Below are 27,576 nucleotides of genomic sequence, written 5' to 3' on the forward strand. Positions count from 1 at the left end.
AAGAGTAAATAAATTTAGTTCTTTAAGTCGTTCCTCGTATGGTTTATTACGTAATCTTGGAACCATTTTAGTTAATCGACGCTGTATTCTTTCTAATTTTTCAATGTCTTTCTTATAATAGGGTGACCAAAATTGTACGTTATATTCAAGGTGCGGGCGTACAAGCGAATTATATAAAGTTAATATTATCTCTTCCGTTTTGAATGTGAATGATCTTCCGATAAAGCCGACTAATTTATTTGCGATTTTCACAACTTCGGTGCATTGATTACCTTGTTTGAGGTCAGCCGATATTACAACGCCAAGGTCTTTTTCTCTCTGTACGCTCTTTATGGAAGCATTCCCCATTGTGTAGTTCGCTCGTGGAGGAGGAGGAGGAGGAGGAGGAGAAGGAGGTAAAGGAGGATGACGAATAGTAGTACTAATAAAGAAATACAAAGGAATACAAAGAAAAGAACTGATAGCGACAGTCCTAGTGGGCCTAAGGAGGCTGTCTGTGTGATTGCCTTCACTGCAGGTTCTATGGGTTAAAGGCAAAAGCACAGCAGGGTTCAATGAAGGAAAACAAAAAAGCACAAAGAGAGATAAAGTCAAAGATGTGATAGGAAAGGCTGAAAGAGAAATACTATCTGCTACATTAAAAGAAAAAAAAAAAAAACTTTAGGCAAGCACGAAGTACTTGGTTTGAGGAGTTACTGCGAAGTGTTTGTCCAACTTGTGTTTAAAAGTTTCTTTTGTGTTACTATCGACTGCTGGGAGAAAACTTAAAAACTTATAACTCTTCTAAAGAAATTGTGTTAAGTTTCATCTGACCTGAAGCGTTTATCTATTGCCTTATAGGATATTTCGAGTGGTGTTGGTTCCGTCAGTCATCAGGTACTTCTTTATGTTTACGTCATCAAAGCTGTAAAATATTCTAAATAGCTTAATATAGTCCCTTCAATAAAGTCGGTCGCTTCACTAGACTAAACAAACTGAGCTCCCTCAAAGGCTTTTCATATGGTTTGTTTCGTAGTCGTAAGACAGGGATTCTCAACCTTTTTAATCTTATGTACCCCTCGAAGTCTTTCAGTATTGATCACGTATCCCTTACCCACAATGCAGCATCAGGAAGGGTAAAAATAAATGCATGGTTTATTGACTTAGTTTAATAAGTTTGAATTGTGTTATATATGGGGAGCAGACAAAATTTTTAATCAATATTAGTATGTTTCTATGAGGTAGTGTCGATAGGAACTGGTACCTCACAGGAGACACTATATGTGACTAACATGCAATACATTTACCAAAAAGGAACTATATCAGACAATTTTCGATCATTATGGCAGTGAACTAGTGTTGCTTGCAGCTAGTTGCAACTTGTAACTAGTAACAATGATAAATAAGTCACTGTGTGTGTGAATCACACTTAAAATAATAAATCAGAACAAATATTAAATGTTTGCAAGGTTGTGTGGCAACTGTAATCTAAGAGAGCTTCCTCTCAAGTGATATAACTGCAAGAGTTTCCTTGTTAACGTTGTTAACGTGTCCTGGATCTAGTGAAGGACACATCCAGTCTAGCACATGTAGGCCACATTGTATACTACAAACAAATTTGCAGCTATACAAAACTTAAACATTTTGAGAAACCTGCCACGTACCCCCCAAAAAATTCCTCTTGCGTACCCCTGGAGGTACGCGTACCCCAGGTTGAGAACCCCTGTCGTAAGATCATCTTCATTACTTTTCTTTGAACTCTCTCCAGCTTGTCTATACATAAGTCAATACAGAAGTGGTAGTAATAGAGGTAGTAGTAGTAGTAGTAGTAGTAGTAGTAGTAGTAGTAGTAGTAGTAGTAGTAGTAGTAGTAGTAGTAGTAGTAGTAGTAGTAGTAGTAGTAGTAGTAGCAAGGAATTGTACTAGTAGCAGCAGGAAGAGGAAGGTTGTTTAAGAAGTGTAAGGAACAAGAGGAGAAGGACGAGGAGGATGAAGAGGAGAAGAAAGAGGTGGGAGTGGTAGTGATGGTGGTGGAGGAAGAGGAGGAGGGAAAAGACAAGGAGAAAGAAAATTAAATCATGATAAAGAAGTAAAAGTGGAGAATCAAAGGAGAAAGAGCAGGAGAATAAAATATAAAGAGAGAGAGAGAGAGAGAGAGAGAGAGAGAGAGAGAGAGAGAGAGAGAGAGAGAGAGAGAGAGAGAGAGAGAGAGAGAGAGAGAGATATGGAAGGATAAAAAGAAAAGGAGAAAAAAGATGATAGGAAATAGAATAGAAAGGAGATGAAGGAAGAAAAATGAGAGAAAGAAGAGGAAGAGGAGGAGGAGGAAGAGGAGGCAAAAGACGAGGAGGAGGAGGAAGAAGAGGAGGAGAAGGAGAGAGAATAGATAAGGAAAGTATTTAGATGATAAGTCCCGCACCCTTTTTCCTGATGAATGTCCTACCTTCTTATCCTGAACTGTCCCCCCTTCCATCTGTCTATCTGTCTGTGTGTCTGTCTGTCTGTCTATCTGTCTGTGTCCGCTCTCATTTTCTCTGTCTGTTTATGTTTATCTGTTTGTCTGTTTGTCTATCAGTTTCTTTCTCAGTTCATCTCTGTCTGTCTCTTTGTCTTTTGTCTGTCATTTCTATACATTTGTCTATCTGTCTGCCTATTTGCTTGCTTGTCTGTCTGTCTATCTACCTATCGGGGTTTTCTATCTATTAATCTGACTATTTGTCTATTGCCCTGTTTGTCTTTCTGTCTATCTGTCTGTCTATGTTTGTTTGTCTGTCCCTCGTGATTGGCCTATATCTCTATCTGTCTGTCATTATCTTTGTCACTCCGTCTATCTGTCAGTCTGTCTTTCCGTTTGTCTTTCTATCTCCATCTGTCTTTCCGTCTCTCTCTCTCTCTCTCTCTCTCTCTCTCTCTCTCTCTCTCTCTCTCTCTCTCTCTCTCTCTCTCTCTCTCTCTCTCTCTCTCTCTCTCTCTCTCTCTCTCTCTCTCTCTCTCTCTCTCTCTCTACATCCATCAGTCCCAAAATAGAATAGCCTATAACATAACACGAATAAACCACACACACACACACACACACACACACACACACACACACACACACACACACACACACACACACACACTGCTTTATCCTTTCCATACTTTCATCGTCTCCCACCTCGCAATGGTCTCTTTCTGCTCCTCTTTCTCACACATTCACCTTTCCCTTTGTCCTCGCGGTGTGTCTGAGCCCAAGTACTTCCTGGGGAACCTGGCGTGCTTCAGAGTATATGTAAGAACCCACACTCTCTTTTCACGTGTTTGCAAGGGTATGAAAAGAGGATGAGAGCTTTGCGTGTGTGTGTGTGTGTGTGTGTGTGTGTGTGTGTGTGTGTGTGTGTGTGTGTGTGTGTGTGTGTGTGTGTGTGTGTGTGTGTGTGTGTGTGTGTCTGTGCGTGCCTGCTCCTTTAAATGAGGATTTCAAATATTTGTGCCACTTTAAATTCCCTGTAGATTTAGTAAAAGGAGCTTGCGTAACTTCTTTTATTTAATGAGGTTGTTAATAAAGTATAAGTTGTCATGCGTATCGTCACTGTTAGACTCCCCTTAGTGGCGGCAGTGTCAGTTACTAGTGCAGTGACTCCCAAACCAAGGGACAAAATGTAGACTCTGCACGGGACTTCACACATCTCACAGCACTTCAGTGGGCTAATTTTCTTTTTTTTTTAGCTATTGACTGTTACCCTTGGCCGGTGCTCCTCCTATATAAAAAAGAAAAAGCTCGTTGTAGATTTATAACTAGCCAGTACAAAATCTTTACATCACCTTCAAGGAAAACAGTGCATTAGAGGAACATGTTTTCCAATATCTAGCTAATAAAATATCCAGAGGTGGCTGTTGAACGTAAAGAAGCGTGCCGGAGCAGGGCAGTGTGTGAGGAAAGACCCGCGTGATATCAACAGTGGAGAAGTTGAGTCTAATGTACCCTCCGTGACTGACTGATCTGTTTGTGACGGCGTGATTCACCTTGATATATATAGTCTTGAGTCATCAGTAACACACTACTCCACATCTTAGGCATATTTTCCTCCTTGCTTGGTTGTGCTTCTCTACCTGTATCTTTGCAACATTCTCCTAAACTCCTTGCCTGCATCTTTCTTCAGCATCTTTGCAATACACTAACACGGCATGTCTGTATATCACTCCACTCCTATTTGCTTGGTTATGTTTCTCTACCTGTATCTTTGCAACACTCTCCTATACTTCCTGCCTGTATCTTTCTCCAGTATCTTTGCAACACACTGATACAACATGTACGTCTCTCACTCACTAACTTTGTTCATATCACTGTATAAAAAGAAATACTACTTGGCCACACTTTCCTTTCCTGTTGGCTGCGTTCTAATTTAATATCTGGAAGAATTATACCATCAATATGTATTTCACTGTATACCTGTAAGGTACTTCTCACTTCATGCTTATATGCTTTGTTCCATTGACTGAACTAATATCTCAGAAACATACCCCTCCACTGTTTGTGTCTCCTTCCCTGGCCGCTTTCCTTTCCCTCTCTCGCGGAGCTCAGTGTCTAGACTGAAACATATAGGGTCTCGTTCCTCAAGTCATCCTTTACGCCCGTCTTGCTTTAACGTCACTTCGATACCCTTCGCCACGGCCTTAAATCACTGTTGTTATATATAGTTCCACCAACCCCCTTCCACATTCTTCACTATAGACAGATGGAAAGAGACAAATAGAAAGGGTCGGGGAGAGCGAGAGAGCACACGTGTGGGTAAGGACAGGAGGTGTTAGCATTAGTCAATAAACACACAGTCTACCATATTCACCAAGTGTTGTTTTGTTTCCCACAGCCACGCGCCTCCTTCCCGACCAGCCCCTGCCCATAGAGTTCTCGGCGACCCGCTACTGTGCCGCCCTGCCCGAGGACAGCCCCCTGGCCGTTGTAGTGGCCACCCTCCACGCCACACACGCCCATGGTAAGCACCGCTTCGACATTCGTAGATCTCACTTATTAGTCATTCACATATATATATATATATATATATATATATATATATATATATATATATATATATATATATATATATATATATATATATATATACACACACACACACACACACACACACACACACACACACACACACACACACACACACACACACAGATGGGCAAGTGCGTTCCTTTAGTGCGTTCCTGCGTTCTTGCGTTCCTAAAAAGGCGGTGTAAGTACGCAAAAACACAGAAAAGTTTTTCAAAGGAACGCAAGTAAGAGGAACGCACAGCCAGAATTTACAAAGTGTTTCTATGTTCCGAGCGTTACGAAACGATTTTTTTTTTTCAAAATGTTTCCAAACGTTTACAATGGAAACAACAAAGACAACATTCACTACGCGCAACATTTTGTCGTTTACGTTCAGGCGGGAAGCTCCCTGATTGGTCAGTTGCAAAGCAGACCAAACGTTTTGTGTGCCATTACGGCAGTGCGAACAGATCGCTCATTGTGATAACCTTTCTAAACCCAGCAGGCACAACCGAGAACTCACTCAGGGACACACCACAGACGGCCGACGTACCATGGCCAGTCCTGCACAGCACCCTGGACTGGTCAAGTGGTACAATGTAAAAGCAGGTTACGGGTTCATCCAGGACCTTCGCACGGGAACAGATGTTTTCTGTCACGCATCTGGTCTCACCCGGTCTCTTAAGAGTCGCCCTCCCAGAGAAGGAGACCAAGTCCTTCTCGCCAGTTAAGGGACCGGAGGCGAGGAACGTGGCTCCAGTCGGTTCAACATCTGTCCCCACCAGGAGTAGCCACCGTACACCACGGAAGAAACCAAGAAGAGGAGGATGTGCAAGCAAAACTATATGCCTGTATATTCACGGCAAAGGCCTTAGCAGGGACGAATTACCGTCGGCTTCAGGAATTGATCCCACTTATCCTGCAGCACAATGGCCTGCCCGCCGTGTACATCCCTCTCAGCGCTCTGTCTGCTTCCACCCGCACCAACACAAGGCTGTCTCGCCGAGGCCACCCCGGGGCTGAGCAGCAGAAGGAAAACACTAGCGTGGCTGCTCCTAACCTCCACCACACCAATGCTCCAACGGAGAAGGGAGCAGGAGCTGCCCAAAGAAAAATCGACGAGGCCAACGACGAAGACGGAGAACAGAAGGAGGAAAAAGACGACGTTGATGAGGAAAACGAGAAGGTGAATGTCGTGCATAACTCGAGTGAGGACGACACATCTCCCGCGGCCACCAAACCTGCCAAGCCCAGCCAAGAAGACCTACGCAGTGCTCACGATTCTGACGCAGCTTCATCAACTCCCAGCAGAAATCTCAGCGATGATGACGACACAAGTTCCGACGACGAGGAGGGGATCAGAAGTCATCATATCGAGCAACGACCACCTGCGGAATCAGACAACCAGACGGGAGATGAGGGCTGGGTCACCAAGAAGAAGCGGCAACAGAGGGCGAAAGTTGCTCCCACGCCCAGGATCACACCGCCCGCTGCCCTCCGCGAGTCATCAGGCATCGCGACACTGCGACGTGAAAACAAGTCTGGGCGAGTATGTAATGGAAGGCTTGATGGATACTCCGTCCTAAAAGATCAAAGATACGTTGGGACGATCGTAGGATACGACGAAGAATACAGATGTAGCTACCGGTATCCGACGAGAAGTAACACTCGAAAATAGTGCAGTGTCTATGGATGTAGTGCAGGAAGAAATAGCCATGATGACTTGTATATTTGTATTTCCTTTATTTTTGTATGTCTTTTTGTAAAAATCAAAAAGTAGCAGGCTGGACCGCCCAGCAAATTTGTTCTTTTTCTGTTTTTCTGTATTTTTCTGTTTTTGTATCATGTACTGCACCACCCCTTGTTTTGTATCTTCCCCCTCTTTTCTTAATAAACTTGCAAACTTGTCTACACCTGTCTAACTAACGAACGGTGTAATTTTTCATTTCTTTATTACCTTGTATTTTGTTAATATGACTTACGAAATAGTTCTTTTGATACGCACAGTAATGTTTTCGAGGAGCAGTCTTTTTTTTCATTCCTAAAATTTTTGAGGGAAAACACACTTTTTTGAGGGACGCTTTAAAAGTTGGGAGCGCTGACGCAGGAACCCACTAACCACAGCCCAATGAACGCAAGAACGCTATCCAAAATTGAGAACACAAGCATCTCTCTCTCTCTCTCTCTAGATAGATAGATAGATAGATAGATAGATAGATAGATAGATGGATATAGATAGATGGATATAGATAGATAGATAGATAGATATATATATATATAGATAGATAGATAGATATATATATAGATAGATAGATATATATATATATATATTATATATTATATTATTTATTTATTTATTTATTTATTTATTTATTTATTTATTTATTTTATTTATTTATTTATTTTTTTTATTTATTTTTTTTTTTTTTGTAATGCAGGAGGGAGACCTGTCAAGGGCAACAAAACATTAAAAAAAGACCCACTTAAACTGCAAATTCCCTAAATGATTTAAAAGGAATTAGCTAAAAGATAGGGACAAATGTCTTTTAAAAGAAGTAAAAAAAAAAAAAAAAAGACGTAGGAAGATGTAAATACAGAAGCAGGCAGGGAGTTCCAGATTTTACCAGTGAAATATGGGAAAAAACAAGAGTACTGGTTAACTCTTGCGTTAGAGAGTTGGACAGAGAAGGAGTAAGAGGAACAAGAAAGCTTTGTGCACTGAGGTCGCAGCAGTAAGAGAGGCATGCAGTTAGCAAGATCAGTAGATCAGTTAGCATGAAAATAGCGATAAAAGATAGAAAAAGCTACAACATTCTGGCGGTGAGAAAGAAGCTGAAGACAGTTAGTCAGAGGAGGGGAGTTGATGAGACGAAAAGCTTTTGATTCCACCCTATCTAATAAAACTATGTGAATGGTATCTCCCCAAGCATACGAAAAGTACTCCATACAAGGACGGATAAATCGCTTGTACGGAATTACCAGTTGGAGGGGCGAGAAAACTGGCGGAGACGCCTCAGAACGCTTAACTTCATTAAAGCTGTTTCAGCAGGAGATGAGATGTGAAGTTTTCAGTTAAGATTATGAATCAAGGACAGACCAAGAATATTCAGTTTGGAAGAGGGAGACAGTTGAGTGTCATTGAAGAAAAGGGGATAGTTGTCTGAAAGGTTGTGTCGAGTGGATACATGAAGGAATTGAGTTTTTGAGGCATTGAACACTTCTAATTTTTTTCTGTTCCAATCAGAAATCTTAGAAAGATCAGAAGTCAGGCGTTCTGTTGTGTCCCTGAGTGACCTGTTGATTTCCTGAAGAGTTGTTTGTCTCTGGAAGGACGTGGAAAGATGTAGTGTGGTATCATTAGTGTAAGAGTGGATAGGATGAGAAGTTTGATGAAGAATATCATTAGTGAGTAACAGAAAGAGAGTGGGTGATAGGAAAGAACCTTGAGGAACACGACTGTTAATAGAATTAGGAGAACAGTGGCAGTCTACCACGGCTGCAATGGAACGGTCAGAAAGGAAACTTGAAATAAAGTTACAGAGAGAAGGATAGAAACCGTAGGAGGGCAGTTTAGAAATAAAATCTTTGTACCAGACTCTATTAAAAGCTTTTCATGTCTAACGCGACAGCAAAAGTTTCACCAAAATCTCTAAAAGAGGATGACCAAGACTCAGTAAGGAACGCCAGAAGATCACCAGTAGAGCGACCTTGACGGAAGCCATACTGGCGATCAGATAGAAGATTGTGAAGTGATAGATGTTTAAGAATCTTCCTATTAAGGATAGATTCAATAACTTTAGATAAGCAAGAGATTAAAACTATAGGACGGTAGTTTCAGTGATTAGAATGATCAACATTTTAACGAACAGGCTGAATATAGGCAAACTTTCAGCAAGAAAGAAAGGTAGAAGTTGATAGACATAGTTGAAAAAGTTTGGCCAGGCAAGGTGCAAGCACGGAAGCGCAGTTTTTGAGAACAATAGGAGGGATCACATCAGGTCCATAAGCCTTCCGAGGGTTTAGATCAGAGAAAGCATGGAAAACATAAACACCTCCGATAAAGGTAATAGTAATGATGATATTATGCAGTGACACGCACAGATAAATACGTCCCTGCTTCTCCCTTTATGTATTCATGTCTTCATTTGTATCACCTCTGTAATCGAAGAAGAACCATGGAAGACAGAAAAAGAACCTTGGAAGAGATTATAATAGTCCTGGAAGACACACGAAGAACCCTGGAAGACACACAAAGAACCCTGGAAGACACACAAACAACCCTGGAAGACACACAAAGAACCCTGGAAGACACACAAACAACCCTGGAAGACACACAAAGAACCCTGGAAGACACACAAAGAACCCTGGAAGACACACAAAGAACCCTGGAAGACACACAAGAACCCTGGAAGACACACAAAGAACCCTGGAAGACACAAAGATGAATGGAAGACGCAAATACCTGGAAGACAAACAAAATCCAAGAAGAAACGTGAAAGATAAGAACAGCAGAAGGAAGACTAAACGAAAACAGAAAGGAAGGAAGGACAACAAGGAAGGAAGGACAACAAGGAATGAAGGACAACAAGGATGGAAGGCTGGCTAACATAAACACCAATTACAATAAGAATAACTGAAAATAAATTAAAAGATATAAGAATTCTACCACAAAGTGATAAAAAAACAATGATGAATTAATTGAGGATGAAAACGAGATCGGGATTGCTTATCACAAGGCTTTTAAATGAAAGAAAAAAAAACGAATATTTACCAGAATAGCTCAGGAGATGACACGGATTATTCACTCGTGACTGTCACAGAACTTATAGCTAAGCAAATTTGTGTTACATTATCATGAAAATAAAGAAAGAAATTCGTGCAGAGACTTAAGCGCCGCATCTGGTTTCGCAAAGGTAAGCAAGGTCGAGGAGCAAAGGTAGGGTAGCTTGAACCAACTGTACAAAAATGAGGATAACTGATCATTCCACATGAGGTCTGTCCCAGCCACCTTGCATCGTCACGCGGTCTGGCTGTGAGAATCCGTTCAAGATCGTCCAAGTGAAGAGAAGGAAAAAAATAAGGGAGGGGAAAAACTGAGAAAATTCAAGGGAAAATGAAAAAAAGTAAAGTAGGAGAGTGTGTCCACAAGGGAAAAAAATAAATATGAATAAAAAGGAAAAAAAAATAGAAGTATAAAAGAAAAGAAGTAATATAAGACCGATATCAGGGAAGTAGAAATATTAGAGAAGTTAGAATGACAAAATGGCGATGACACTGGTGATGATGATGAGGAGGAAGAAAAGGAGGAGGAAGAGGAAAAAGAAAAAGAAGAAAAAAAAGAAGAGTAAGGGAAAGGGAATAAAGATAGAAAAAAAATCATGTAAATGCATGTCCTATAACACAAAAAGAAAAAAGATACTGGAGACAAGAGTAAGTAAAAGAGAAGATGGGAAGTACAAAAAAGAAGAGAATGCGGAGGAATAAGTAAAAGGGGAAGAAGTGGAACAGGAAACGAATAGAAGGCGGAGCAAGCACGAAAAGAAAGAAGGAAGGAAGGAAGAAATGGATAAGGAACAAACAATACTGGTCACTCTCATTTGACTTTTTAACAATAGACAAAACACATTATCTTCTCTCGCCACGATTGTTTTCTAAAGACACACAGATAATTAGCCGTTTTCTCAATGGTGTTTCTGCTCTTAGTAATGTAAAAATCTTAGCAACATATCACTGGAACCACAAACACAACTTTGAAAATCTTTGTGACTTCAAATAGAACGCTTCGTGTGCAATGGAGGCGTGACGTAGATGTGTTCCTGAATAGTCCTCAGTCTGTGCATTGCGTTGGGTGAGGCTTGCCGCATTTTCCTCTCCTACTAACCATACTGAAACATTCACTCTTTCTCTTCATCCACCTCCAAAAACAATGCATAATATTTTTTTTTTCTTCGACTTTTTTCCTATATGTACGTGGTCATAAAGATTTCATACATTGTTCTTAGCTCTATGATCATTGTTACCCATTGCAGTGTGAGCGTGAAGGCGTCTAGTGTGTGTGTGTGTGTGTGTGTGTGTGTGTGTGTGTGTGTGTGTGTGTGTGTGTGTGTGTGTGTGTGTGTGTGTGTGTGTGTGTGTGTGTGTGTGTGTGTGTGTGTGTGTGTGTGTGTGTGTGTGTGTGTGTGTAGAGTTAGGCAGGCTTGTAACAGAGTAGAGTGAAGAGGAGAAAAAGGAGGAGGAATGCAAAGGAATATAAAGGAATACAAAAATAAACAAACCATGAACTCCTTGCAAGACGGAGGAGGAGGAGGAGGAGGAGGAGGATAAAGAAGATTAGAAGAAGAAATGAAAAATGGAAGACCAAGTAATGGATACAGGAAGAAAGAAGAGAAGGAGAAGCGAACAAAAAGATGAAGATGATGGTGGTGGTGGTGGTGGTGGTGACGGTGATGAAGACGATGAAAAGGAAGATTAGGAGAAGAAGGGGAGGAGGTGGTGGTGGAGGAGAAAAGAACATAAACTAAAAGAGGATGAGTTGGAGATTAGGAGATGAAAGTAATAAAAAGAAGTATATGAGGCATGAGGAGGAGAGGAGGAAAAGGAGGAGGAGGAGGAGGAGGAGCAAGGGGACGATGGGGAGGCAAAAGAGATGAAAGAAAATTAGATGTTAAGAATGTTGAGGAGAAATAAGAGATGAAAAAGAAAGTAAGAGAAAATGTGGAAGACGAAGAGGATGAGGAGGAGGAGGAGGAAGAGGAAGAGGAGCAGAATGGGAAAAGAAGAAGTGCACAGGATAAACAAGCACCAGGGTACTCTTAGAATGAATCCTGTGGGACTATTTGGGAACTAATTACAGATAACTGCTTAATGGAGAGATAAGTTGGTATACAGCAGGAGAAGGAGGAGCAGGAGACGGAGCAGAGGGAGGAAGAGAAAAAAGAGGAAGGAAAGGAGGAGGATCAAGAACACAACCACAAAACAATGAAGATAAGAAACAATGGAACAAGGAAAGAAAAAAAATATGGGAGTACAGTAAAGAGAGGAGAAAAATATAGATATGGAAATGACGAAAAATAAAACTCAAACACAAATTGAAAATGGAAAAGGAACCAGAGGAAAAAAAACTATAAAGAAATGGTCAGGTTAAAAGAAGAAAATGATTAAAAAAGGAGAAAGATAGAAAAAAAACAAGATCAATTAAAAAATATAAAAGAAGCGAGGATGACAAGAACGAAAGAAAAATACGAGAACACGAAAAAGGAAGTGGGAAAAGATAAGGAAAACTGAAAAAAGGCTGGAGTGAAGGGACGGAAGGAGGAGGAGGATAACAGCAGCAGCAGCAGCAGCAGCAGGCTCAGTAATGTATAAAAGAAAGGTTCCAGGGCGCGACGCTAATCTGGAACATCCTGGATTTCCCCACGAGCTGAAAAGAGGCTGACTATGTGTGAGAGCCAGCCACTTGTCACCAACCACCAGTCACTAGTCACTGACCCCCAGTCAACATTCACAAGCCACCAGTCACCAAGCACTAGTCACTTATCACCTGTCACCAAGAACCAGTCACCAGTCGCCAGTCACCAGTCGCCAGTCACTAGCCACCAGTCACCAGTCACTAGTTATCAGCCACGGCCCTATAGTTGAGAGAGAGAGAGAGAGAGAGAGAGAGAGAGAGAGAGAGAGAGAGAGAGAGAGAGAGAGAGACCTGGGAGAGACAGAGGGAGTATCTCATAAGAAAGTTTACCCTATACCTGGGCAAAATGTATCTACTGTTTTGCGTTTTCATCACTCGCAGGCTCATACCAGATCTGACCCTCCCGATTGTGCTACATGAAAGAGAGCTAGTGACATCATCGCTACAGGAGAAACAGAGAAATTTATCTTAAAATGCTGTTTGGATGTAAAACAAATCTTTGTTGCTTCATTTTAACCGTTGTTTTTAATGTAATTCTCACTTTTCCTGCTACAACTGTCACTGCCACTGTCGTAATATCAACACAGAAAGCATATTTTGTCTTGAGGTTCAAGAAAATGTTAAAACAACGAAAATCCAATGTGACTTGACTGCTGAGTGTCACTTGTCACCTCCTCACCACAAAGAAGCCAAACACACACACACACACACACACACACACACACACACACACACACACACACACACATACACCTGGTAGCTCAGTGGTTAGAGCGCTGGCTTCACAAACCAGAGGACCGGGGTTCGATTCCCCGGCCGGGTGGAGATATTTGGGTGTGTCTCCTTTCACGTGTAGCCCCTGTTCACCTAGCAGTGAGTAGGTACGGGATGTAAATCGAGGAGTTGTGACCTTGTTGTCCCGGTGTGTGGTGTGTGCCTGGTCTCAGGCCTATCCGAAGATCGGAAATAATGAGCTCTGAGCTCGTGCCGTAGGGTAACGTCTGGCTGTCTCATCAGAGACTGCAGCAGATCAAACAGTAAAACACACACACACACACACACACACACACACACACACACACACCGCGTAGTGTAGTGGTTAGCACGCTCGACTCACAATCGAGAGGGCCGGGTTCGAATCCCGGTAAGCGACGAGGCAAATGGGCAAGCCTCTTAATGTGTAGCTCCTGTTCACCTAGCAGTAAATAGGTACGGGATGTAACTCGAGGGGTTGTGGCCTCGCTTTCCCGGTGTGTGGAGTGTGGTGTGGTCTCAGTCCTACCCGAAGATCGGTCTATGAGCTCTGAGCTGTCTCCATAATGGGGAAGACTGGCTGGGTGACCAGCAGACGACTGAGGTGAATTACATACACACACACACAAACAAACAAACAAAAATCTTATTGGGAACTTCTATCCTATAAAAATATGCAAAAATCTCTATATATTCCATGTCCTTTTGTATTTGAGAAATAGTAGTTTTTTTTTTTTTTTTGCTGGAGTTTTAAAATAAATGCAAAAAAGAAATTAGGCAAAACCTCCCAATTTCTACTTTTTAATTAGTCTCGTTTACACATTAACGCCCTAATGCTTCCCTCGTGAACCGAATAATGAAGCAAAGTCCCTGTACATGAAAAAAAGTAGTATTGAAACAAAAACATCGATTTTACGTATAGGTTGCAGGAACAGATGCCTGACAACATTTTATAGAGGATGAATAATTAGAAAAAGAAAAATAACAAGAAAGAAATACAAGGTCGAGGGGCAGATCTTGCCTTGTGAAGGACTGAAGGAAGGCTGCACAAGTTTTAAAAGTAACAGGGAGATATACACGGTAAAATAGACCGCGATATGAAGAACACGAGCTTTTCCTGGTAAAAAAAAAAAAAAAAAAGCAGGATTTGTTTTTTCTTGGCGAATAATCAAGTTTTTTTTTTTTATGTTATCGCCTATAGCGCCTGTAGGTATACATGAAGAGTATGGGAACCGTTGTCTAGCTTCCATCCTTTAGCGGCGCAGGCAATTTTATTTATAGTAGTACCCATATTAGGGCCCATATCACCACCCAAGTGCATCTTTGGTCTAAAACAATTACACCTCCACCTAGAACCTAGGCATCATGGTGACATATAGGTAAATGACAAATGACAAAGTTTCAAGGCCGGCACGTGGTGGATTCGAACCCACGCATGGACGTCTGCATGATCCCACGCTCACCACCTTATGCACTTCACCACAGCCAGCTTAACAGTTCTTGCTGCCATAAACAAGTGCCACTGTAGAGGCTTATCCAATTTGCTTATCCTTAGTTAGCTATCTGTACAAATTCAAAGGAAAATGCATCAATGGTCTTGAGCTTTTGAATTAACGCTGTAGCTTTGAAGGAGAATATTGCCTGGAGTAGCCTCAGTTTTTTTCTGTATTCATATCAGTGGCAGTTCTTTAGTCACGTAACTTAAGGCAGAGTAGAAATGCATCCTGTAATATTTCTAGTAAAATAACTACACCAAAAAGAAAAATAAAGTGAAGGCATACATATAACCTTCCAATGGACAAATGCAAGAAAGGAAAAGAGAAAAGAAATGAGAAAAAGGAAATAAACAAGAAGAGAGAATGGGAGATGGATGAAGCGAAAATCGGATGGTGGAAGATGAAGGATGGCAGGTGTTGGGTGGTTGGGTGTTGGTGGATAGCGAGTGTTATGTGGTAGCAGATGCTGGATACTAGGTGTTGGGTGATGGTGGACTGAAGATGTTGGGATGTGTCGGTCAGGTGGTGGAGAGTGAAAGCGTCAGGTATTTAAGTTGCTGTTGGAAGGTGGAGTGGCGGGTGTTGTGGGTGTTGTGGAGGAAATTTCAAAGTCAGTTTGGATAAGTTTCTCCTGACGATACCAGACCAAACCAAATTGCCCCACCTCAGCGTTACCAGCAACAGTATTACAAACCAGCTGGCGCAGAGACGGGCAGATGGAAGGAACTTGTGGCGGCGCATCAGCGTGGCCATGGGCACGAAAAATAACTGCTCTCCAAAGGGTCTACAGGTGTGTGTGTGTGTGTGTGTGTGTGTGTGTGTGTGTGTGTGTGTGTGTGTGTGTGTGTGTGTGTGTGTGTGTGTGTGTGTGTGTGTGTGTGCCTCTCCGTCTCTGTTTCGTCATGTTCTCAGAATATTGCTTTTGTCCATAAACTCATACTTCCCCTCCTCTTCTTCCATTGCCACTACTTCCTCCTTCTCCTCTTGCTCTTTTTACTCCTCTGCAGAATATTTTTAACCTTCTGGCTTTACAATATTTTCTTTATTTTCTCTTCCTAATCTTTCCTTTCCGTTCAAACTCACTATATCTTAAGTCCTTCACAGATCACGGCATATAATCTTTACAATCACCAACAAGAAAGAAAAGGAAAGACTAGAGATTCTCCAATATCTAGCCCTTACTGCAACAGTTTGTGGATGTAAAATTAAAGGAGAGGTTTCCAAGAAGGTTTAACGTTCAGGAAAGTACCGAGTCGTAGTGAAATATTAGGACTAGCTACAGTTCACATCCAAACGTCAAAGTCATTTCTCTGTCACCACATCCTCTCCTTACCCAGTATTGCGTTCAGAGGTTGTTGTCACGGTAAAGAGATGTTCCCGAAAAACATCTCCAATAACTTTACTTCTTCATCTTTCCCTGCTTTATTTCCCCCTGATGGCACCACTGCCATCTCATCTGTCTCTAAAGCTGAACTCTTTCCTCAAACCTTTGCAAAAAACTCCAACTTGGATGATTCTGGGCTTGTTCCTCCCTTTCCTCCTCCCTCTAACTATTTCATACCTTCAATCAAAGGTCTTCGTATTCTGTTTTCCATGCCCTCGCTGGCCTAAACCCTCGGAAGGCTTATGGACTTGAAGGGATCCCTCCTGTTGTTCACAAAAACTGTGCTTCCGTGCTTACATCTTGCTTGGCCAAACTTTCAACTGTGTCTGTCGACTCCTACCTTTCCTTTTTGCTGAAAGTTTGCCTACATTCACCCTCCTCCCACAGAGGGTGACCATTTTAATCCCTAAAACTATCGCCCTATAACTTTAATCTCTTGCTTGTCTAAAGTTTTTTAGTCTATCCTGAATAGGAAGATTCTTAAACATTTGTCACTTCACAATCTTATATCTGGTCGCCAGTATGGCTTCCGTCAAGGTCGCTCTACTGATGATCGGGCTTTCCTTACTGAGTCTTGGTCATCCTCTTTTAGAGATTTTGGTGAAACTTTTGCTGTCGCATTACACATATGAAAAGCTTTTGATAGAGTCTGGCACAAAGCTTTGATTTCAAAACTGCTCTCCTATGGTTTCTATCCTTCTCTCTGCAAGTTTCCATTCCGACCGTTCTATTGCAGCTATGGTAGACGGCCACTACTCTTCTCTAAATCTATTAATCTAATAACAGTGGTGTTCCTCAGGGTTCTGTCCTATCACCCACTCTCTTTCTATTATTCATTAATGACCTTAACCAAACTTCTTGCCCTAGCCACTCCTACGCTGATGATACCATCCTACATCTTTCCACGTCCTTTCAGAGACGACCAACCCTTCAGGAAGTCAACAGATCACGCATGGATGCTACAGAACGCTTGACTTCTGATCTTTCTAAGATTTCTGATTGGGGCAGAGAAAATCTAGCAGTTTTCAATGCCTCATAAACTCTATCTCTCCATCTATCAATTTGACACAACCTTCCAGACAACTATCCCCTCTTCGTCAATGACACTCAAGTGTCTCCCTCTTCCACACTGAATATCTTCGGTCTGTCCTTTACTCGTAATCTTAACTGGAAACTTCACATCTCATCTCTTGCTAAAACAACTTCTATGAAATTAGGTGTTCTGAAGCGTTTCCGCCAGTTTTTCTTGAGTTCAACTGCTACCTCTGTACAAGGGCCTTATCCGTCCTTTTATGGAATATTCTTCGCATGTTTGGGGAGGGGCTCCACTCATACTTCTCTGTTAGATAGGGTGGAATCTAAAGCTTTTCGTCTCATCAACTCCCCTCGTCTGACTGTCTTCAGCCTCTTTCTCACCGCCGATATGTTGCATCTCTTTCTGTCTTTTATCGCTATTTTCATGCTAACTGCTCTACTGATCTTGGTAACTGCATGCCTCCCCTCCTCCTGCGGCCTTGCTACACAAGACTCTCTTTTTCCTCTCATCCCTTTTCTGTCCAACCTTGTAATACAAGAGTTAACCAGTACTCTCAATCATTCATACCTTTCATTGGTAAACTCTGGAACTCCCTACCTGCTTATGTATTTCTGTTTTCCTACGTCTTAACTTTTTTTAAAAAGAGAAGTGTCAAGACATTTGTCCCTGGCTTTTGGATGACGCTTTCGGACCTTTTAGTGAACATGTAGTTCCAGTGGGCCTTTTTTCTAACATTTTGTTGCCCTTGGCAGCCTTCCCTCTTGCATAAAAAAGTAACATTCAAAAATAACTTTGAAACTAAAAACATGCTGCCAAAAGGATTCCTGTTTAAGGTAAGTACATAAGAGGAGGGAAAGGATCTTAAGAATACAACTGCTACCCACCTCTCACCGACGCCTTCTCCCTTTCACCAGGCGCTGAAATCAAGTACAGCATCACGGGAGGCAACGCTGGCGGCCTCTTCACCATCGACCAACGCTCCGGCACCGTCTCCCTGGCCGCCGCACTGGACCACGAGCTCAGCCATCAGGTAAGGGAGCCACATTGGGGAAATCTGTGCAGTCCACCAAGAGTTTAGTTGAAGTTGGTCGTTGTTGTGTCGTTAAATCCATCAAGCAATTAGTCAATCAGAGATTGATTTTTAGGAGTCAGATATTGGACTTGGATGAATTGGGTATGTGAGGGAATACACACACACACACACACACACACACACACACACACACACACACACACACACACACACACACACACACACACACACACAGAGAGAGAGAGAGAGAGAGAGAGAGAGAGAGAGAGAGAGAGAGAGAGAGAGAGAGAGAGAGAGAGAGAGAGAGAGAGAGAGAGAGAGAGAGAGAGAGAGAGAGAGAGAGAGAGAGAGAGAGAGAGAGAGAGAGAGAGAGAGAGAGAGAGAGAGAGAGAGAGAGAGAGAGAGAGAGAGAGAGAGAGAGAGAGAGAACGTTTCAAAATCATACTCAATTACTTTTATACACTTCCAAGGAACCTACCACATCACACTGCTCCACGCCACAGCACCATACCACACCACACCACACCACACCACACCACACCACACCACTCTACCATACCATCCCTCACCACACTACATACAACAGTGCAGTCATACAAGCACAATACACCACACTGCCACTACACTCACTACCTAATAAAACCTTCACAAGTATTTAATTAAGGTTGCCAAATCCGTTTTTATTACTGTGTTAAGTAAGGAGTTTGCAGTGGTGTGTGATGATGATGTGTAATGGTGTATGGAGGTGAAGTGTGCTGTGTTGGAAGATGCAAGGGTGGTGCATAGAGGTGATGTGTGATATTTGGTGTGTGTGTGGATGGTGGAAGTGTGCGGGGGATATGGTGTGAATTGGTCGGGTTGATGAGTGGTGATATGAGTGTGTGGTGAATGTAGCGTGTAGTGTATGGTGTGTGATGAATGTGGTGTGGTGAGAGGTAGTAATGGTACGAGTGTGTGGTGAATGTAGCGTGCAGTGTATGGTGTGTGATGAATGTGGTGTGGTGAGAGGTAGTAATGGTACGAATGTGTGTGTATGGTTTGTGATGAGTGTGGTGTGGTTAGAGGTAGTAATGGTACGAGTGTGTGGTGAATGTAGCGTGCAGTGTATGGTGTGTGATGAATGTGGTGTGGTGAGAGTAAGAGGTAGTAATGGTATGAGTGTGTGGTGAAAGTAGCGTGCAGTGTATGGTGTGTGATGAGTGTGGTGTGGTTAGAGGTAGTAATGGTACGAGTGTGTGGTGTGTTGTGATGGCTGGTTATGGGGGTGGTGTCACTAGCATAATTTTTTTTTTCCATATGTGTCATCTTGGATTTCTTTTTTATTTTTCGTTATCACTATTTCCCTTATTATTTCCTCACCAATGGTTGTTTACCTACATTCCTGTATTAAACCTGTGTTGACCTTTTCCTTACCTCTAATCACTCTGCTTATGCTGTTATCCTCTCTTCTCCGTTGGGCTCCTCCGATCTCAATCTCATATTTGTATCTTGTCCAATTTCTCCAATCGCTCCTTAGGATTCCCCAAGTCGGAGGTTCCTCTGACGTTTTGCTTCTTCTAGTTGGGGGGAAATGAAAAGGTATTATGCTGATTTTTCTCTGGAATGATTACTGTTTCCTTGTCAGAGCCCCATCTCTGTGTGCTGAACGCATAACAAAGGTAATAAAGTCTGGCATGGAGGCGTACATTCCTCATTCTTTTCTCAACCTAAAATAACATTCTAAACCTTAGTTTAACACAGCCTGTTCTCGTGCTAAACATGACGGAGAGGTTGCCAACAAAAGGTATTTGAGGCCTCCATCACTTGAATCTCATGCACAAAGAAAACTCTCTTTTTTCACACAAAATAATAAAAAATAAGTAAATAAAAATAATATGACTCTTATTATCAGCCTGGAGTCCCCTTTCAGCTATTGTCTTTTCAGCTTGTTCAGGGACCGGCATCTCAGTGGGTCTTTTTTTCTAATCACCATTTTTGTTGCATTTGATAGGATTTCCCTCTTACATAATATATATATATATATATATATATATATATATATATATATATATATATATATATATATATATATATATATATATATATATATATATAAAAGTTTATATTTGCGTGTATCTGCGTATGCTTATTATATGGTCTCTCATTTGTCTGTTTTCCTGTCATCCACTATCTCTATCTTTCACTCCCTTTCCTCACTTTCCTCACCTCCCCTCACCCTCACACTGTCCCTCTCACCTCACCACACCCCATCGACTCGCCAGCACCAGTTGGAAGTCACGGCTGAGGCAGGAGGAGCCGCAGCCCGCGCCCAGCTGGTGGTGCAGGTCGGGGACGTCAATGACAACGTCCCAGAGTTCGTGCGTCCCGCCCCGCGCATCACGGTTATCGAGGAGGATGACAGGGATTTGCCCGCGACTATTGCCAGAGTGAGTACTGACTACTAATGACAGACTTCATAGCTCCTATTACTAAGATAGGTATTTGGTAACTTTGTGATAATAGACATGTTCTCCACTATTGCTAAGGTAAGTCTTGAAGAGATTTCAAGACACTTAGTTTGTAGGGGAACGTCATGAAGAAAGACGGAAAAAGCGATGAGAAAGGTCTCTGGATAAGACAAAAGAGAAGAACCAAAGCAAGATGGAAAGATTGTGTATAGCAGCGGACATGAGGGAGATGGTTCTGGATACTAACAAGAGAGGCAACATAGGCGGGTGGTGGGAGCTCATGAAGAACAGCGATGGCATAGAAAGGAAGGTGATAAGATTGCGAGGAAGACTCTACTTGATTATTACGTTAAGATTCTATCCATTCGTTGTTCAGTGTTTCTGGTGATGCCACGAGTTTGCATCAGTCGTGTCATTAGAAAACGCTGAGAATGTTTTTAGTAATCCAAAGACTATACAACGTCCTTGCTGGATACCACAACAGTAGTGGAAAATTTTGCGGGAAAGTTGATTTATATGAAAAAGTTCTGGCAATAGATAGAGAAAGCAAGCAGTGTTCGTCACTAAATGTACATCCTCTAGTGCGTTTGCTTGTCAAGGGGAATTCTTCCTTCACGCCATTCGTTCTTAATAACATCAATTGCTAGATTGGCTGTACGTGACTGTAGTGCCTGCGTTTGACTGGCTAAGCCATTCGCGCGTCGTTAGCTCTTCTGATGTGTGTAACGCAACAACGAAATGCTCCCTTCACTTAACGAGAGGCTAAAGGCTTTCCAAGAATCGACTTCACAGAACGCCTCTTAAAGGGATCGTAGCCGGAGATCTAAGAGAGCCAAAGGAGACTTTTGAGCATTAAGTTCCTGGACTGTGGTCGGCAAGGGAAAATGCCACAGCCCAGACTGCTTAGGTCTAAAGCCGACACAGTGAACCCGTGGATCGAACCAACTGATACAATGGATGGATCACCACACAATACCTGGACGGAGGGATGAGCTAGGAAGTTTTTCTGTGATGTCCCAAAACAAACGACAGGCAGAGATTCATAGAGAAGGTTTTATGAGGCTTTCGTATTGTAATGGAAGCACAGGTACTGAGTGATGGTGGTGGTGGTGGTGGTGGTGATGGTGATGGTGGTGATGGTGATGGTGGTGATGGTGATGGTGGTGATGATGATGATGATGATGATGATGATGATGATGGATGATGGAGGAGATGACGATTGTGGTAGAGTGTGGGAGTCTTCACTAACGGGAAAGCGAATGTGACTGATGATGACGTGGAAAATGTGACAATGGTGTGACGGTGATGTGATGAGGCTGAAGAAGAGATGTTGTGATGGTGAAATGGTCAGATAACAGTGATAGAGAAATGATGTTCATAGTAGTAAAGTGAAAGTAATGGCGTTGATAGTGTTATGGTAGGAGAACACTTGAATAATGATGATGTGAAGGTGATAGTGCTGATAATGGGTGAGTGATAGTGACATGAAGTGGCAATAGAGTGAGGGTGGTGATATGACAATAAACAATGACTAGTGGAGTGTGAAAATAAGATAAACTGATTGATTGATGCAGGAAATGTGTGAACAGTGATAAAAAAAAAAAAAATGACAACTTTCTAACGGTCCTACAAAATAAAAACGGGTTTGGCATCTTTTCTTCACCGTTTGGAGCTCCAGGCCAAAGAGAAACGAGAAGGGGAAGGAATACCAGCCCGTCACTCAGATACGCGATGCTGGGTGCTTTTCTCTCTATCTTTTTTTTTTTTTTTTGCGTTTCCTCGCTCGGAAATATAAACCACAGAGTCTGAAAAAAAAAACTCTCCCCTACCAAACTCAATCAACTTTGAGTGCTCCACCTGACAGGGAAGGAAGGAAAGCACCCACACAGAGAAAAGATCGATAAATGCATAATGGTGAAGTGTAGTGACCTGTGTTTACTTCCAAAGTGTTTTACCTTTCCTCTACCTATACTACCTCGTGCTGTGCTAACAAAATAAGCCTCTGTGTTCACGTCAGCATTGGGCAATAACAACACAAAGGTACGTATTATCTCACTGTACTGTATTCAAATAGTTAACCGCCAGTATATGGTTTTCAAGTATATGGGCTTAAGGTAACAGAGGTGATTTTGTACTCAAGCAATGAAGTAAGTTTAATATTTTGACCACGAAGGAGGATAAGGTGGACGGTTTGCGGTTTTCTGTGTTCTCTCCTTGTTACTCTGCCTGAAGACTGCGCAGCGTTCTCTTACCAGTGTTCACCCTGCAGGAACACCAACCTTTGAACTGTCATGCTTGATCGTCTGTTATATTCTTCTTTCTTCCCATTACCCTTTCAACTATTATACCTATCTACTGTATTCGAGTCACGTCTATTGCAGGAGTACAATTTTCAGTAATCCTTTAGGTCTTTCTCAATGGGAATCCTCTATAGTCCTTGATCAAAGCATATCATGAGGAAAAATAAACATCCCTCACTACCTGGGAATGACTCTGACTTGGGCGCTAAGAAAGGTTTCAAGACATTTATCCCATTCTTTTAGCTAACTCTCACGGACCTGCTCTAGGACTGGCATCTAAGTGGGCCTTTTGTTAAATAGTTTTATTGCCCCTGACCAGATTTTCCGTTACATAGAAAGAACAAAAACGTTTAACTCCTGCAGGTGGAGGTGGTGGACGCGGACAGCAGTGACGCAGTAGGCCTGTCCTTCCGAGTGAGTGGTGACGGTGTGGATCATCTCAGTGACGGGGACGCCTTCTTCACCATCAACGACAGCACCGGAGACCTCATCCAGCTCAGAGTGAGTGTGCAGTGAAGGTGTCTGTCAATGTACACTAAGAAACGCAAGAGAAAAGCAAGCAGTAGCAACCTTCATCATCATCATCATCATCATCATTATTATTATCATCATCATTATTATCATCATCATCAGTCATCTTTCATTATTCTCTTCTCATTCTTTATTTTCTTCATCATCATTCTTTTTCCTTCATTCGTCTTCTTTTGGATTCTTATTGTTCTTCAGTTTCCTTCTTCGTTTTCATTCTTCTTTTTTTCTTCCCTTATTTCCTTGTTATTGTATTCTTATCTATCTCTCCACCAATCTGTATGTCCGTCTGTCTGTCTATCTGTCTGTCCATTAATCTATCTGCCTATCTATCTACTTATCTATTCATCAATATTTCCATTTATTTTATCTCTGTCTATCTCCTTACCTATCTACTTACTTTTCTCTCAATCTATCTACTTACTTATCTATCATTTACCGGTCTATTTACCTACCTATCTACCTTTCTTTCTATCTATTGCAGCACAACCAGAGAGTACATAGGAAGAAAATAGAATAGTAATATACAAACATACAAAACGGATAGAGCGACAGATAGGATAAATAAATAGAGAGAAACAGCCACATAAAACAGACAGACAGACAGACAGACTAAACCAGCAGACAGAAAACATACAAATACAGGGACAGAAAGGCAGACAGACAGATATGAGTAAATAAAAGTATACATGTTGAAATCTTATCTATCTATATATCTATCTATGTATTTATCTATATTTATGCCTACCTTCTTATCTATTGCCTATTGACCTATTTATGTATCTACTTATCTTTCTATCTACCTACTTACCTATTTATGTATCTACTTATCTTTCTATCTATCTGCTTACCAATCCATCTATTTATCCATGTACCTATCTATCTATGTCTACTAACTAGCGTCCTCTCCGGTGGGACGATGCAGGCCCTCGACCGGGATCCGCCGCACGGGAGAGGTGAGTGGCGGTTGCTGGTGGAGGTGCGGGACGGCCAGGGACGCCGGGAGGAGCAGCAGACAACCCCAGTAATTCCCCAACCATTCTCCCCGTCCCACCTACACCGCCAGGCGTCTTGGGGTCACCAGGATCCTGAAAGAGATGTCACCCCCACCCAAATCTGGCCTCAGTTCCTTCGAGGCGAAGACTTGGCCATAGGAGACACGGGGCATGGGAGACCAGATGATGGAGGAAGAGAAGAGCGTCAGGCGTCAACTCATAGAAAGCACCACAATGTCGCCTCAGCTACAAGTGAAGGGCAGCCCTTCCCACAACACCTGCATGAAGGAAGGCCACAGAGAGGACTCGTTACGGAGAGAACCAGAGACAGTACTGCAGTGGGTGTGACTGTGGGTGTGGGTCTGATGGATGGGGGCATCAGGAAACCTGCCATCAAGGCGGGCAGGACCAGTATAATGGAGGCTGCTGGTCGTCTTTCAGAGCGAAAAGAAGTGAAGGCAGAGGGGATATCGATTTTCACGCCGCAGGGAAACAAGTTGAATAAAGACATCGGGCCGTCCAGACGCCGTGTCGGGGATGTATCTGCCGTCACGTCCCAGTTCCCGAGGCGGTGGGGCGGCGAAGATGTGAGCGCCATGGATGGCGTGGGCGGCGTGCAGTATCGGGACAGGCGATCCTCGTACCTTGGAGTGACGGCAGCGGCGAGTGGCTCCCCGTCAGGCCATCCATCACCACAGACAGCAATCACAGTCGCCGCGGGCCGCCGGGAGCATTGGAAACAAAACCGGAAAACTTGGAGCCACAACTTGCATTTACATGTGAAGGACAAATCAGAATCCACTTCGAAATTCCCTCTCGGCACTAAAAACAAGCGCGTGACAGGCCGGCACGACCCTCCCGCCCAAGCAACTCCAAACCACCACCTGGGAACGCCCGCTCATGACTTTCAGATGAGGAACGTGAGGGATTCCATGAAGCTACCCGTCGCAAGACTTCCAGGCAGTGACGGTCACGTTGTGGTGCCGCCACCAGATCAGTCACAAGGAAATCGGCACCCATGCGACGGAATGCTAGAGGTTCGCCGCGCCGTGAACACTGCGCCGCAGAGTGCAGTAACGGACACCCCTCCAATTGCTGAGAATGGTACTCAACAAACCCTTTCTTCTTTCTCCTCTCACTCTGACCGGACTCCAGACCCGCCTGGCGCCGCCCCCACCGACAACATGGCACCTCGAGGCTCGTTTCTCGCAGGAAGCACCAAGCTAGGGTTTCTTGAGGCGAGGAAATCCAGCACAACAGAGGTTTTGGAAAAGACTCCGTCGCGCCACAGGAGGGATGGCCAGAATACTGCTCCCAGTCAGCATAAATACTCTGCGCTTAGCGTAAGGCTAGGAGACGCTGCCGAAGAGATGAACATGATCCACACATTCCACCGGACTAGCCTGGAATCTCCTGCCACCACTAAAATAGATCTTTCGTCTGGTGGCGTCGCCGGTAGCAAGATTGTGCGCGAGGCAGGCCTGGAAGCTCTCACGCCCTCGCCACTAGAGGAAAGCAGCTGTGAAGGAGTGGAGGTGCTTGGCGGTGGTGGTAGAGACGAAGGAAGTGATGGAAGCAGAGTGCACGTGGTGGAAACGGTGGTGACGGTGCTAGTGAAGGACATCAACGACAACGCCCCGGTCTTCCCCAACACCACCATGTTGGGTCATGTGCAGGAAAACGGGCCCGCGGGTAAGTACTGACCTTGCATTACTGTCTGCAGGCTTGGAGCGCGGCTAATCAGTTTTCCAGCACTCCAGGGTGTTTTCTCTATATTAAAGCATTCCAGGGGCGTTTTCTCTACACATTTCAACATTCTAGAGGATTATATATATATATATATATATATATATATATATATATATATATATATATATATATATATATATATATATATATATATATCAGCATTCCAGGGAGTTTATATTCCAGCATTACAGGCATTTTATCCATGTCCTAGCATTCCAGTAGCGTTTTCTCTATATTTGTTTTACATGGACGTTTTTTCTCTATATACTGGCTTTACATGAACGTTTTCTCTATATCCCAGCTTTTTAGGATCTTTTTAAAATACTGGTGACCTTCCTCTCTTCCTTGTTCACATTACTGTAAGGGTTCTAACGCGTGTGAATAACAAACAACCTCATGACAGCATCTAGACACTTAGATTGTATTAAATATTCGTGCGGGTTTTCCTCAATCTGGTTCCTCGGCCCCTCGCGCTTTTCCGGGAAGACTGACGCTGATGTATTGATTGTTTCGCTGTTCTGTCCTGCTTCTTCTTTTCAAGTCTTTGCTATATACAATTTTTCCCTGTGTTCCATACGCTTTGGAAGATTAGTTTCCTTTAATGTGCTTCTTTACCTCACGTTTGATGCTGTTTTCATCGGTTGCTGCCTCACCTTTAAGCAGTCCGCCGTGTCACTCCGCAACCGCCATACAGGTGCAGGGGCCTCGAGAGGTTACGGACGTTACTCTAGTGGTCCCCAGATCGTCATCCTGCCAAGCCTAACCGCATCTCTTTTTACTACTATTTCTATAAATGATAAATCATATAATTCAGTGACATTTGTCTTTAGTTGTTGCGGCGACGTGAAGGGAATTTTTCAATCATTTCACTTCACTCACTTCTCTTCCTCGGTCACTAACCTCTTTAAAACATTCCTTCTTTCTATACCACCACTGCAATATATTATATAGCCTAGAAATGGCAGAATCTATTTCCCTTTTGTTCCTTCTTTGTTGTACGTGTTGTGCGAATATTTCGAGCATCGCTCATTGTGCTGAAACTGTCGTTTATCGCAGTGAAAAGAGGAAACAACTCTGTAGATCGCGAGATTCTTCGTCCAATCTGTCTAATATTTCATCGACTCAACACATGATTATTGAGTATATTCTACTCGTCATTCATTATATCTAACGTTATCAAGCCTGAACCCGCCATTCCCTGTCCTGTCTTGATTACACTCGTACATCTACTACAGCATAGTCCAACAGGCACTCCTCTACGGCTAGGCACGCTACCTTGTCTCGAGAACACGCTCTTTGTACTGAAATTGCAAGTCAGCAGTTTCCGACTTACAATCGGTGCCTAGTGATTTGAAAAACCAGTTCAGTTGATTTGCGACTTTGTTTACGTTGTGACGTCACAGAGAAAGGTTTGAAAATGTGGTGTCGATGTAAAGAAGATTTTG

The 27,576-nt window shown here is 42.7% G+C and overlaps 1 protein-coding gene across 1 annotated transcript in view; it reads left to right on the top strand.

Annotated features, from left to right (window-relative positions):
• The window catches only part of LOC123515625 (putative neural-cadherin 2), a 361,909-nt gene that overhangs the window by 224,098 nt on the left and 110,235 nt on the right, over positions 1 to 27,576 (top strand). The window contains exons 2-6 of the mRNA XM_045274424.1: positions 4,830 to 4,955; positions 17,994 to 18,109; positions 20,374 to 20,538; positions 23,223 to 23,360; positions 24,313 to 26,074. Of these exons, the coding sequence (XP_045130359.1) occupies positions 4,830 to 4,955; positions 17,994 to 18,109; positions 20,374 to 20,538; positions 23,223 to 23,360; positions 24,313 to 26,074 (2,307 nt within the window). The remainder of the gene's footprint in view (positions 1 to 4,829; positions 4,956 to 17,993; positions 18,110 to 20,373; positions 20,539 to 23,222; positions 23,361 to 24,312; positions 26,075 to 27,576) is intronic.

The sequence above is a fragment of the Portunus trituberculatus genome, chromosome 39, assembly GCF_017591435.1.
Source record: "Portunus trituberculatus isolate SZX2019 chromosome 39, ASM1759143v1, whole genome shotgun sequence".
Lineage (NCBI taxonomy): Eukaryota > Metazoa > Arthropoda > Malacostraca > Decapoda > Portunidae > Portunus > Portunus trituberculatus.